We start from the raw sequence: 14,758 nt of genomic DNA on the forward strand, positions 1-14,758 counted from the left end.
AATTGGAGAAAAATGAATTAGGAACACCAGGAGAGAATTCTGGGAGAGCTTTGTTTACATGAGTATGTGGATTAATAGTAAGTAATCAGAGTTTCAGGCACCTGGACAGGAGGCATAGCATTGCATCAGTGTATGGATAAATGGCATCTTCCTGGCCACATCCAATTGCTCTGAATTTTGTTGGATTCACAGTTTTGGTCTCTAGATTGTATTTAATAAAGACAGGTACTTTCCTGCTGAAATTATGACCACCATTTGTGCTGTTTCCATGCATTTGTTTAAACACTGATATTTGCATTACACAGATATAATGCTAAATTTTAGGATTTAAAAAAATAAACAATTGGCAGTTCATTTTAATAAATTAATATATCCAAAAGGAAAAAAAGCACGTTAGTAGTATATCCAATTTAATGAGTAACTGATGAACAGTGGCGAGGGGAGGAATTCTTAAGAGTTGTTCCCTCTTGTGCAACTTGCAATTTGCAGATTTGGAAATTTACATGATCATGGACCAATTACAGATTATGGTCTGAGCATACCTGATTACTGTTCAACTCTGTCCTCACACTGCTTTGCCCTCTCCTATTCCCAGTCGGTCTCATCTTTTGACAGTCTAATCACTTGGCTGCCTGTGCTAGTTGTACGTCCTGCCCGAACCAGTTCTCTGCCTTCCTTGCGTTACTGGGCAGCTCTGCTACTGTCTCTGGCCATGCCTCTTAACTCAGAGCTGTGGCATTCTGCGTTCATATATTGTCTCTCAGGAGGCTCAGCTAAGGGGCATCCACTTGGAGTATGCAGATTGACCTGTCTCTTAAATGACCTGGCTGAATTATTTTAAGGTTAGGGATTATACTTTTAACATTATTTATTATAATACCTCAGACTTGTATAGTGGTTTACAGTTTACAAAGAATTTTTAGCTTTTTTAAAAAAATTCTTCTTAACAATTTTGTGAAGTAGGTCAAGCAGGTCTTATCCATAATTTATAGATTGATGGGTAGAAATCAAATAATCTGATTCTTTCACTTTATAGATGGAGAAATTGAAGCCCAGATAAATTAAGTAACTTGTTTAAGATTTCATACTAGTAAAAGTTGAGACAGAGTCTCAAACATTTTTTTCTACTCCATGATCTAAGGTTAGAATGGTAGGGACTGTTGTGTAGGTAGATGAGTGTAAATTCTGAAAGTTTGGTTAGCGGCAGAGTGGTGACATACCTTGGTATGTTATCTATTAGGCACAAGCATCACCTGAAATTAGAGGCTTTGGGGGCTTCTCTGAAACTGCATTATATTGTGTTTTGAGGGCAGACCTAGGAAGGCTGAAAAGATGCTCAGCTTTCTTCTTCCAGGTGAAGATCACTTAGCAGGACCCTTCTCTGGGAGGTCCCTCAAGTATAAGAAAAGTGGTGACAGTGACAGTACTAGCGACTGTCTTTTGGCCCAGATGGATTTGCTCCTAAGCATCTGTATTAGACTCAGACGTGCCTTTTCCTCTCTGTATAGGTCACTGTCCACACACCTGCAGGACAGTCTACTGAAGCATGATCCCCCACACACACTCTGGATTCTTTTTCTTTTTCCTTATTATTATTGTTGTTGTTATTTTAGCTTGTATTTGCCGTAAAAATACCCATGTACTAACATACAGTGAGGAAACTACCCAGTAAAGTTTGCTTCTCTCTGAAGATTTGCAAACTCAACTAAGGGGATTTAGAGGTATCCTTGCTATGCCTCTTCACTCTTATGGCTGATGGCGTGGTCGTCTGTGTGTCAGGGTTATAAGTTAGTCTCTGAACATCTGTTTGATCTCTTTTTATGTAAAGCAGGTTTCCTTGTTTGTTTGCTGCTTCTTCCAGCCTTATTCCTCCTATCTCAGGACCAGGGAACAGATGTTGGATAGAGACCACTCAGCTGTAATGATGATCGATCGATTGGTTCTCAAACTCTTACTCTTGCGTTAGGCCATGGACCCCCTGCGCTGTGACCTTGTGGGCTGTGTAACCTCAAGCACTGGTTGAGAGACATTCTGATGAGCCATACAAAATAAGAAAGCTCTGGTTCTTAAAGGTGGCATGGCACTATTGAGAGCCTTCCAGGGAGGCGGCTTGAACTTGAATATGCGCTGAGTGCCTTAAGAACCTGCTGTATCTTCTTCTGAGGTGATTCATAGGCTGGCAGCTGGAGGTTGTTCAGGGCTGAAGCCCACTAAAATGTCATCAGCATGATGAATCTTGGTCTTTTTAGCATTAGGATAAGTGGGAAAAAATGGCCAGCTCAGCCCCTTCTGAAAAACTATTTTAGTTTTTTCTTTTTTGGCTCCAGTGTAATTGTGACTTAACCCATTGCTTACTGGAGACAACAGGAAACTGTTGAAAGGTGTTTTTCTCCCAAAAGGGTAGGAATAGGAATAGATTCCGGATGAACAGTCTACAGTGGACTCTTATAGGATCCCAGGCTTATTGCCATATTTTTAGGACTCGTGTATTATTTATGTGGTGGGTTCAAATGAGTAGCTCTGGAAAAACACAGGGCGATGTTTATCATTTTTGGTGCTTGTGCACTTTTGTTATTAAAGCATCCTTTGAAATGAAGGTTTAAAAGAAGGTAATGAATCTGAAAAATACAATTAATCTTATAGAATTTCTACTCTGTTTAAAGCTAGGGGCTCTTATTCTCTAGAACCTAAAAGTTAGTTTGGAGAAAAAAATTCACACTTTTAATCTAAAAAGCTACTTCCGTAAAAATCGAATATTAAGGTCCAAACTATGCAGCTATTTGAGATTTTTTAAACTTTTAATTCAAATATAATGTACATGCAGAAAAGAGCACATTCAGCCTGCTGAATTCTCCCAAACTGTGCCCACCTGGGCAATCAGCACCACATCTGTGGTCCCTGGGAGGCCACTTGTGCCCCGCTACGAGTCTCCAACCCCCACTCCTGAAGAGCAAGGGGACCTACTGTCCTGATTCCCCAGAGCACAGACAAGTTTAACTTACTTTCGTACTTTATACAAATGGTATCGTACTTCTTTGAGTGTTTAAATAAGGAAAAAATAATCCATTAAACACTGATTTCTGGCATCTATTACAAAGCTTTTTTTCCTTAAAAGTACCCTTAGTTTATTGTAACTTCATCATCTCACCATTTTGGTGAGGATACCACGGTTATTATAATTTTTACAGTGGGTTTATAAACTTACTTCACAATATTCAGGTACTTCGTTGTCCTTAATCCAGTTACAACCAGGTCAGTTCCCTACTCTTAGTCCTCTCACCGCTTTGAGTTCCGTAGTAGACAGTTCAGTGCTGGCTTCCCCTGATATGTGATTCATCCTGTCTAGACATTGACCTTCTTCCCAGTCTCAGCACTCACTGAGATGTGTTCACGTCTTCATCTAATCACCTGGGTGGCCCAAGGTCTGGGTGGAGACCAAGGTCTAGTTTGAGAGGAGCGAGAAAGAAGAGTGATGAGATGAAGAGGGCCATAGTGATGACCCCTGCCCCCTGCCTACATATATTGATTCTAAAAGTTGAAAATATCTAAGACCTGCCCGGCTCTACCTCCCTGCATCTGGAATTAATGCTGTGACAGTGGCTTGGCATAGATTTTCATGCTAACTCTCTGACTTACCCTTAATATCCAGCTATTTAAAGGGGGCTATTATATTTGAATCTCAGGGTGTCTTAAGTGTACACTTGCTCCTGGATTTCAGTTTGGGGTATTTAGGCTGAAATTTAGTTTCTTGCGAGCCCGCACTTCATGACTTCTGAGAAATCCAGCATTAGCTCCATGGGTTTGTCCAGTAAGTTAGCTGCTGTCTTAAGTTCTTGTTAATTTACGTCAGTGTTCCTTAAATTTTAGTGTGTCTAGGAATCACCTGGGAAGTTTGTTAAAAATGTATATAACTGAGTCCTGGCTTCAGAGAGTCTGATTTTGAAGAGCTGGGGTGTGTCCTTGGCATCTGCATTTTTATTGATCCTCACAGTGATTCTGACACATACTGTCAGAATCCCACACCTTGAGAAACATTCTCTAGATAATAGTTTTCAAACTTTATTATTGCTGTGAAGCTCTTTATGGAAGTGAAATCTTATGTGGAAGACTAATATGCACAACAGATAATGTTGGAGCTGCAGTGTTTAAAGTGGGGTTGGCAGGTGGTTCAGCAGCCCTACACCTCAGGACCCCAAAGCCCCTGGCCCCAAAGGCTTAATTAACTTAGAATCTATTTTGGAAATTCTGGCCTAGACGTAAGATGTTGCTAGGTCCTTCCTGAACCTAATGTGATAAAATGGGTGTCATTGCAGATTCATGTTATTTTAGAACTGAAAGGGACCTTAGCAATGTTTACCTCTGTCTTCTAATTTTTTAGGTAAAGAAACTGTGGGCCATAGAGATGTAGTAATTTGTTGAAGGTCATGTAGCAAAGGTATGACAAAGCCATGGCCAGATACAGGCCTTCTACTTGCTAATCTAGTGCATTACACACACACAAACGCATTACACACACACACACACATACACACACACACCCCCAACACATTGCTGTCAGTCTCGCTGCACACTGATTATGTACCCCAGTTTACAGTGTGGCAAGACAGGGAAGTAAATGCCAAGATCCTAGTCTTCTAACCCTGCCTGTGTGATTTTAGCATTGTCTGTGAAAGAAACTGATACCAGGCCATGTGTTCTCATATGCTTTCTTAACCAAGAACAAACCAGGCCTCATGTAAATACTTACAAGATATTAAAGCAACCATACCCCCACCCCCGCGAATAGATAATGATAGATAATGACAGAGGACTGACCTTCCTACAGGCACCTCTGCTGTCTTGCCTGGATGGAAGGGTATTGACCGCTTGGGTAAGAGTAGATATGTAGTTCACGAATAAGCCAATAGCATAACAGTCTTTCCCAGTTCAATGCCGAGTGTCCACTTGAAACCAGCAGTATAGCATTTCTCTTTATGGGGACTTAAGTAACAACCTCAATTTAAAGATATGATATTTGATAGGGAGAGTCTTAATGTGCATCCAACATCCCATATTCTTAGAAAGCAAATTTTTGGACCTTGTTTTTCCCATTGCATAGAAATGTCTTTATTGAGATACAAATGAAGGTTATTCCTGACCTTTGTGGAAAGTGAATACAAGATCATTTTTTAAAATTTTTATTGGAGTATAGTTGATTTACAATGTTGGGTTAGTTTTAGGTGTACAGCAAAGTGAACCAGTTATATATATACATATATCTACTCTTTTTAGATTCTCTTCCCATTACAGAGTATTGAGTAGGGTTCCCTGTGCTATACAGTAGGTCCTTATTAGTTATCTATTTTATATATAGTAGTGTGTTGATGTCAATCCCAATCTTCCAGTTTATCCCTCCCCCCGACCCCCCGGTAACCATAAGAAGAATCATTTTTTAATAGCTTTACGTTATTTAAATTATTTATTCATTCGTTACATGCTATGTGCAAGGCACAGTGGTGAATATATTTGGAGATACCCCCTCCTCCATTTTCCTACCCATGTGGCCCGCATACAGGTCACATTTCTTGGGGTAAATTCTTGTATAGTTTATTCAAGGAAAAAGTTCCATCTTTGAAGATACTTTGCTAATATTCTTTTGTCAGAGAATGGAAAGTATGCAGCAGTGTGTTTTCTCTTCTGCTGTAACTACCAGAACACTTAGAGCCAAGTTGTAGTGACAACCTTATCTTGGGAGCTTGGCAGAATCTCTCTCTCTGCTTCCTTTAGTTGGTTTCTGTTCTGTTTTTATCCCTAATTGACCTATCCTACATATTCTTAAAAAACTGGAAGCTTCTGTAAACATTCTTGGGGGGGAAGGAATGGTCATTTGTTTCCATGTGCATTTGATCTGACATATAGTATGTGCTTGAATTATCCTGGCTCTAACGAGAGAGGAATGCAGTGGGAATACTTGTTCTCAGAATCTTTGAGATGGGAAAGTGTGCGAGGAGCAGAGCCAAACCATGGAATGGATCAGAGGTTTTAGAAGATGGTTCCTGAAAATGCCTTTATGTGCTCACTGTTTGTCAGCATATGGCAGGCTGAGCAGGAGGCCTTTTGGAAATGTCCTACTGATGGGATAGTAGCTGTGCCCGAGTAATTCATTCTTGGCAGCCTGCTTCATTGTGAGTCCGCGTTACCCTGGAGCATGAGTGACACGGAGTTGTTTGTTGTCTGTGTGGTGCTTTTCCTCACAGAAAATTTTTCTTTCCCTTGCCACGTGTCATAAATTATGATCGGCTGAAATCAACAAAAAGATATCCTTCCACTCCCCGCTGAGGCAGTCTTCAGTGGTCTTCCGGTGCTGGCTGGGATCTACCGTGCAGGTTTTTGCAATCCTAAGGACTCAGTTGGAATACTTGTTCCGTTCACCTCCAGAGTAGATGCCATAGCTGGTCAGGAGCAAACATGCTTTCGTCCTGGTCTCTAGGATGAGACCCACGGCGTCTGCTGATAAGCTGTGTGATCACATGGAGAGTTTTGAAATTAACAGAGCTGCTCAAGAGAAAGGTGCTTATTAATTTCAAAACATATTTGTCCTAGAAATAGCAATGTATAAAGCCCTTTCCTGGTTAAAGAATAGATCTCTGCTGTTTTCATATGTTCCTATATAAATTAATATAAATTACCCTTCCCAATTGCAATCAGTTTAAAAATTGTTGCCTTTTGTAAAGATCAGCTCACGCTCTGCTTATTTTTATAGGGGAATGGCCTTTTAGAGAATTCACAGAGGTGGGATGGCTGGCCCTGAAGACTACTGTGCTTGCTGTTTTTAGTGAACATGCCCTTACATATTTGTTTACAAAGACTAACACATTTAATGAGATTGCTTAAACATAAAAGTAAATAATCTTTTAAAACATTGTATTTATTTAAGGTTGGAGACAAGTCATTAACCTTGCTCTGAAAATATATTCCTCTTTGGGAAAGTGTAAATGGAAGTTTGTAGATAATGATACTGTTTGATGACTAGGCTAGCACTACCTTCTTCCGAAGACTACATCTACTAAAATTGTGTGTAGATATACACGTAGAAATTTCCAGCTGTGAGTCTTTCATCTAGGTTGGAAAAAAAACAGAAGAAATCAAGTTTGGGTGAAAATAAACATCAGTACCAATTTTGATGTGAATATCGAAAGTATTATGATACCAACTAGTAATTTTTAAAATTGCTCATACGTGAAGGATGAGCATTGTGGGCGGATCTGGGAGGATCCCCTACATTCAGGGATTCTTTAAGGTGTTGGTTATGCGCACAGGAGCTGTTTTACTAACTGGTCAAACATTCTGGAGTGGACTGGGGGGAAGTGCTGGATTATGCACCCAGGTATACGTTATTAGCCCCAAAGTATAGCATGTCAGGGAGAAAACACGTGCTGCTTGATGAACCAGGTTAATGGCTTCAGCTGCCCCTCCTAATCCCTCTCTGTGCACGACTGCTGTTTAGACTGGGAGGCACGCATTGACAGCCATGGCAGGATCTTCTACGTGGATCATGTGAACAGAACCACGACTTGGCAGCGGCCCACAGCTCCCCCTGCCCCGCAGGTGCTGCAGAGGTCCAACTCCATACAGCAGATGGAGCAGCTGAACCGGCGGTGAGGATGGGCAGTTTTGTGGTTGGGCTCATTTTTACACAGTGCAAAATGGAAAACACGGTCGCCTCTTTCATCTCTGGGGGTCCTGTCATTAAGGTGGAGCTGTCACTTCTCCTGATTCATAGACTTCATTGAATGTCTCTTGGTTAAAAATTAATAAGCGCACACATCCACAGCTTGCTTAGAAAATAGAGAGGAAATAAGTAATGAGATGACCCCTTTAGTCAACCCAAGGCATTGATTTTTAGTAAAACAGAGCATATACACTTGCCATTTGAAGCCAGATAGCTTTTTAAATATCTAGAATCTTCGTTCGTAATGCATCTTTATTAGTTACCTAAGCTTTTAAAAATCTGTCCTTCTTTTCCCAAAACTAATTGCTATGGAACAAAAGTTGTTCTTTAACAATATAGGAATTTAGTTTCCTTTGGTTAAAGGCCACAATGTTTTTTTAAATTTTTATTAATTTGTTAAGAAAATGTTCCACAGACTATGGACAGAAGAAATTAAATCCGATGGATTTACTTAACAGATGGCCCAGAAGGTCAGGGGATGGAGGTTTGGGGAGGAAATGGTCAAGGCTGGGAAGATGGTGAAAACTTCTGGGCTCTGGGGGAGCAGTTGAGCCCCGTGTTTTAGAGGCTGCTGTGTTGTAACTCTAGGCTTCTGATTTTAGATACCAGAGTATCCGCAGAACCATGACAAACGAGAGGCCTGAGGAAAACACCAATGCGATTGATGTGGCAGGGGAGGAAGCCGACTTTCACCAAGCCAGTGCAGGTAAGAGCCTTTGGGTTGGTTTGTTTTGTAATCTCGCAAAAATAGAAAACAAGTAAGTAAGGATTTCCAAGAAATGAAGCTTTCTTTAAAAGGACTTTTGATCTTCACGAAGACCAGGTAATTCAACTCAAAAAGTCCAATTCACCAGACACCTCTTCTAATCCTTGACTTTTTATTAGTACTAAGAAAAGAATCACAAAACCAAACAGGATATAAATTACTTTAATCTCTGGATCTGTGGGTTAGTAGAAAAAGATGGAATCTGATTACTTATAAAATCTAAGGATGCATTAAAATGTTAATAGTGGGGACTTGCCTGTTGGCGCAGTGGTTAAGAATCCGCCAGCCAATGCAGGGGACACAGGTTCAAGCCCTGGTCCGGGAAGATCCCACATGCCACGGAGCAACTAAGCCTGTGCGCCATACCTACTGAGCCTGCACTCTAGAGCCCGCGAGCCACAACTACTGAATCCACGTGCCACAATTACTGAAGCCCGTGCACCTAGAGTCCGTGCTCCACAACAAGAGAAGCCACTGCAATGAGAAGCCTGTGCACTGCGACGAAGAGTAGCCCCCGCTCGCCACAACTAGAGAAAGCCTGCAGCAACAAAAACCCAAAGCAGCCAAAAATAAATAAATTTATTTTAAAAAATGTTAATAGTGACTAGAAATATTATTGAATTCCATTTTAATGTGATGGAGAGCAATTGGGTTTTATGCGTGATTTACAGAAAAGTAAAAAAGTGTTTGGGGGATTAAAATAATAACAAACGATATAGGTGTTGTTTTAAAATATAGACGGAAGTGAGTAGATGTTTCCAGCACGTGCAGAGACCTCCCTGAAAGCCTCTGTGGTCTGCCCCGTCTAGATTTCCGACGGGAGAACGTCCCGCCCCACTCTACCTCCAGATCCAGGCTCACGTTGCTGTTACAGTCTCCCCCCGTGAAGTTCCTCATCAGCCCAGAGTTCTTCACTGTGCTGCATTCTAACCCTGTGAGTATCAAATCCGAGAGGATGTGAGGGAAAGAGCACCAGGCCAGAGGAAATTATCCTCGTTTACGTCATAACAGTAAGAATGAAAATAGCTAAGTTTACCGAGCACCACGTGTGTTCCATGCTCAGTGTTAAGCACTACCCATGGCTTAACCCATTTAGCCCAAACAAACCTACGAGTTAGATAAAACTTCTGTTTTTCCAGATGAAGAAACTGAGGCACAGAGAGCTTAAATAACATGCTCAAGGTTATACAGCTACTAAGTGTGATAGCTGGGGTTAAAATCCCAGAGGTGCTGACTCCAGAGTCTGTGCTCTTAATGACCACCTTGTTTTGCGTGCACAAGTACAACCAAATATCTGAGAGTTGACAACAGGCGTTGGTCAGATTGAGCTTTGAGATATTGGTACGGGCTCTCCAAAAGAAAGAATGAATATAAAATGTATACATTGCTGTAATCTGAAAAAATAAATCCATAAATAGAGGAATTTTTTAAAGATACATGAGGTTTGTATGGGAGATCAGGATTTTTGGGGGGGGGCTAGTGGGAGGAGGGGTAATGGTGATGTGTTTAGGATGAAGTGGATTTAAATTTCCCTCCTTTTACTAATATGGCTATTCTTTAGAAGCCCTCCCTCTGTAATTTTGCTAGAGGCCTAAAAATGTTAGCATCAGCTAAAAGAATCAACCTTCTGTTAACCAGAAGGTTATAAAAAACGTCAGCCTTTTAATCATTGTTTAAATAGAGAGAAATCATTTTGACTGTCTCCTTCACTTGTTTTCTTTCATTTCCCCCCGTCTTGACTTTTAACAAAAATTCTACCCCTTTCCTGATCTTGGTTCCTTAACCAAGAAACCCCTCGCTAGCTTCCAATCCCCGCCCCATTAAGTCCTCATGACAATCAGTTTCTCCAGCTCTATTCATGTGCCCCTTTCCCACATTTATTTTGGAATTACCATCTGGAATGGGAGGTTTTAATTTTACTCAGGAAGTGTTAACCTCCTGGAGGCACCAGGGTATATGAAGTCCATGGGGTGACAGTGGAAAATGTTACATACCTGTTCTCTGGTCCTGAGCATGATATTTATCTCAGACATTTCTAGAAGGAAAGAGAAGTGTTTGAAAATATTATATAGTTTAAGCCAAAACTTGTGTTTTGGCGCACGCGTGCATGTGTGTGTGAAGAAAAAAATTAGAGTGTGATAGGAAAGTTGGTTAGAAAGCATTTCTTTGTGATGTAAATCTTAAATTGTCTCAGAATAAATAACAGACACTGGCTGGTTAAAAAAGAAAGGAGTAGGAGGGCCTTCTAGGTGGAGGGTATGCATGAGCAAAGACAGAAGTGAAAAACATGTCCTATATGCATAGTGAGTTATTTTAATCATCCAAAAAATATTACTTAAAACACGGTTTATGCTAGAAATTATGGTAGGTGCTGCAGACACAGTGGGCAATAAGATCAAGTTCTTATCCTAGAATGGGCAGAGAATGAAGGCTACCTTAGAAAGATGGTTCTAGAACACCTCTCTGAAGAAATAATTTTTGAGTTGGAAGTTGAAAGATGAGAAATCATCAACCATGGGAAAAGCCAGGGGAAGCTCATTTCAAGCAGTTGAAACAGGAAGTGCAGGTGCCCCAGGGCTCAGAAGAGGGCAGAGGGGCTGCTGTGTAGTGATAGAAAAGGGGGTGGTGTGATACTACGTTGGAAAGTCAGTGAGATCCAGATCATAGGTCTGCCTATGGGACATGGCAGGGGATTTAGATTCCATTCTGAGCAGCGGGAAGCCATCATGCACTTAGAGTGTGACATGCTTGGATTTGGAGAGCGTAGAAAGGCAAGGGTGGAAGCAGGGTGATGAGAACGGAAGAACTTCACGGTCCAAGGGAAAGGCAGTGATGGCTGGAATACTGGTGTTGGTGTGGAGATGGAGAGAAGTGCACGGGCTCAAGGGCTATTTTGAAGGTAGAGTCGACATGACTTGGTGAAAAACTGGCTGTTAGGGATGGGAAAAAGAACAAATGAGAAACACCTGTAGGGCTTTGGTCTGACACAGGAGTTCATCTTGCTGGGTCAGCTAACGTGCAAGTAAACAGCTCGAAACTGGACTAGGTGTGGAGGCATCGAGAAGGAGCTTCGTGTTTCTGCAAGGTGCCAGGAGTAACAGGGCGAGCAAGGCGGGCCCTGTCCCGCAAGTCTCTGAGGGCTGAGGGAGCGGCTTCCTGGAGGTTTTAATTAGGGGAAGGTTGTCTTAGCTGCACCTGGAGCGCTTTAGAATGGGGGCCGGGGGAGACCCTGGCCACAGACATCCAGCTGTATATAACCCATTCGTCGTGGCTGGAGCTGATAAGAGCCTAGACTAGGAGGTGAGGAAATAGCGAGGAAGGATCCAGCATGAGAGAATCACAGGCAGAGAGTTGGCAGGCTTTGGTGGGTAAATAGAACAGAAACTGAAGAAGAGGACTCTTGAGAGGCTTGTTAAGGGAATGTAAGAACATTTTGAATTTAACCAGACAGATGATATGCCTTAGGAAAAATAGACTGTTGGGAAAAGTAGCAGTCAGCATAGTCCAGTCACCAGGAGCTGTTGGCGAGGCTATTAGTATGCACGTATTTATTGATCAGTTAGCATACTGATCATTATCTCATGGTTTATAGGTTTATCTTGGAAGAGAGAGGACTTGGGAGAAGGCTGTTCTCAGATTTCATGCAAGAGGCATTCAGTGTAGCAACAGTTGTTTATTCCCTACTGTATACCAGGCACTAAGTCCTAGAGATACAAAATTGACAGCGACTGTGGGCTCTGGAGCCCCAGACTTGAAAACACATTCCAATGCAGTGAGCAGAGTTGTAAGTGCGGTGATGGAAGGTTGTAGAAGGTATCCTGCTGGGGTGTGTGATTAACTCTGGGGAGAAGGCACATGGGAGGAGCCATGGCTGGGTTGGCGTTTGGGATAGGTTTTAAAGACTGAGTAGGTTTTAAAGACTGATAGGTTTTAAAGATTGAATGGGAACTTGCCCTAGATGGGCCAGAGCTCTCTAGGTAGAAGGAGCAGCATTTACAAAACGAGAGATCCATGAAGTTGCAGGGCTGTCTTAGTAATTACTATAGAAGTACTGAAACCGAATTACTAGTACAGCAGTTTGGTGTTGCTGGTGTGCGGAGACCATGGGACACTCATGAAAGTCAGATCTGAGCCTGGGAAGGTAAGCAGAAGCCAGATTACAGGAACCTAAACTCGTGTATGCGACAATTCTAGGAGATCATAGGCTTTCATACAAGGAAGAATGGGATAACATTCAGAGTCGTCAGTCTAAAACAGAAAGTGTCATGCTGTGGTGGGAAAAGCTTTGGACTTGAGGTCAGGTAACATGAGTTTTCCTTTGTTCATTTGTTCATGCATTCATTCAACCAATAATTATTAAATGCCTATGATTTGCCTAGTACATTCGAGACTCTCAGGATACAGTGGAATAAAGATCAACTAGTGAACAAGAAAAGATAATGCAGACAGTAAAATGTGTCGTGAGGCAACTGAAACAGTACAGGTGACTGGGCTAGGGTGACTTGGGGCCAAGGTACTGCAGATGCTGGTTTAGATCAGGTGGATGGCAAGGCCTCTCCAAGGAGTCATATTCAAGCTGTTGTACAATGTCAAGAAGCCAGAAAGGCAAAGGTCTTGGAGAAGAACTTTGCTTGCCAAGGAAGAGCAAAGGCTTGAGGACAGGAATGAGTTTGATGTGGTACATAGTACGGTCAGAGAGGTGAGCAGGGCTTCAAAATGTAGGGCTTGTGTGATCTGGCAAGGAGTTTGGGCTTCATTCTAAATGGGCTTTATTCTAAAAGGGGTTCCTGTGGGGGTGTAGTTTTGATGTTTTTAAAGTTTCTTCTACCTACCGTGTTGAGACTGGGTTTTAAAAGGCAAGATTGGCATCAGGGAAACAAGTGAAAAGGCGCTGTGGTGAGACATGGAAGGGACTTGGACTAGTGCAGCAGCAGTGGAGACAGTGACAGGTGGATGAATATGGCACATATCTCGGAGGGAGAGCTGACATTCTTCACACTCTTTTGTCAGTGAGGCCAGCACCTTCTTTGTTTTGCTAGATAATAGTGTTTGAATATTGGACTTATTTTTCTTCATTGTGTGTGTGTGCACACGCATGCGCTATTTGCAATGTAATGGCACAATTTGAACTTTAATCTGTATTATTAGCATTTTATTTTCTTTACCAATTTCTTAAGTCTAGAACTTATTATTTAGAAAAAGTCAGTAGGCTTTTTCTGGAAAGGGCCAGAGTGTAAATATTTTCAGCATTTGGGCCAAGGACAACATGTAAATGAATGGATGTGGTTGTATTCCAATAAAACTTGGTTAGCATACGCAGCCAGTCAGCCCATGAGTCTATAGTTTACTCACTCTTAGTCTAGACAGCCCATAAAACAATATCAAGGCCTGATTTGCATTTACCGATTTCTTCAGTGTTAATATTCCCACTGTGGTCAGTTTCAAGCTACCATCTTTTTACGGTGTGCGATTTGTGATTTCTTTTTGTTGAAGTATAGTTGGTTTACAGCATTACATTAGATTCAGGGGTACAGCATAGTGATTCAATATTTTTATAGATTATACTCCATTTCAAGTTATTACAAAATAATGGCTATTTCCCTGTGCTGTGTAATATATCCTTGTTGGTTATCTATACATAGTGGTTTGTATCTCTTAATACCCTATTCCTATCTTGCCCCTCCCCCTCCCTTCTCCCCACTGGTAACCACTAGTTTGTTTTCTATAACTGTGAGTCTGTTTCTGTTTTGTTATATATATTTGGTTTGTTTTTGTTTTGTTTTTTTTTTGCGGTACACGGGCCTCTCACCGCCGCGGCCCCTCCTGCTGCGGAGCACAGGCTCCAGACACGCAGGCCCAGCGGCCATGGCCCACGGTCCCAGCCGCTCTGCGGCACATGGACCTGGGCACGAACCCGTGCCCCCCCGCATCGGCAGGTGGACTCCCAACCACTGCGCCACCAGGGAAGCCCTGTTTTATTTTTTGATTTCACATATAAGTGATAACATCCAGTATTTGTCTTTCTTTGTCTGACTTACTTCAGTAAGCATAATACTCCCTAGTTCCATACACATTGTTGCAAATGGCAGAATTTCATTATTTATTATGGCTGAGTAATATTCCATTGTGTCTTCTTTAACTATTCATCTGTTGATGGACACTTGGGTTGCTTCCATATCTTGACTATTGTAAACAATGCTGCTATGAACATTGGGGTGCATGTATCTTTTCGAAGTAATGTTTTTGGTTTTTTTCGGATATATACCCAGGAGTGGAATTGC

The 14,758-nt window shown here is 41.7% G+C and overlaps 1 protein-coding gene across 9 annotated transcripts in view; it reads left to right on the plus strand.

Annotated features, from left to right (window-relative positions):
- The window catches only part of HECW2 (HECT, C2 and WW domain containing E3 ubiquitin protein ligase 2), a 414,407-nt gene that overhangs the window by 283,901 nt on the left and 115,748 nt on the right, over positions 1-14,758 (plus strand). For all 9 annotated transcript variants that reach the window (XM_027125303.1, XM_027125331.1, XM_027125328.1 and 6 more), the window contains 3 exons: positions 7,487-7,637; positions 8,314-8,417; positions 9,287-9,411. In XM_027125303.1, coding sequence (XP_026981104.1) covers positions 7,487-7,637; positions 8,314-8,417; positions 9,287-9,411 — 380 coding nt within the window. The remainder of the gene's footprint in view (positions 1-7,486; positions 7,638-8,313; positions 8,418-9,286; positions 9,412-14,758) is intronic.

The sequence above is a fragment of the Aethalodelphis obliquidens genome, unplaced genomic scaffold (genome assembly GCF_003676395.1).
Source record: "Aethalodelphis obliquidens isolate GAN/ISIS:26980383/991018 unplaced genomic scaffold, ASM367639v1 scaffold2, whole genome shotgun sequence".
NCBI lineage: Eukaryota > Metazoa > Chordata > Mammalia > Artiodactyla > Delphinidae > Aethalodelphis > Aethalodelphis obliquidens.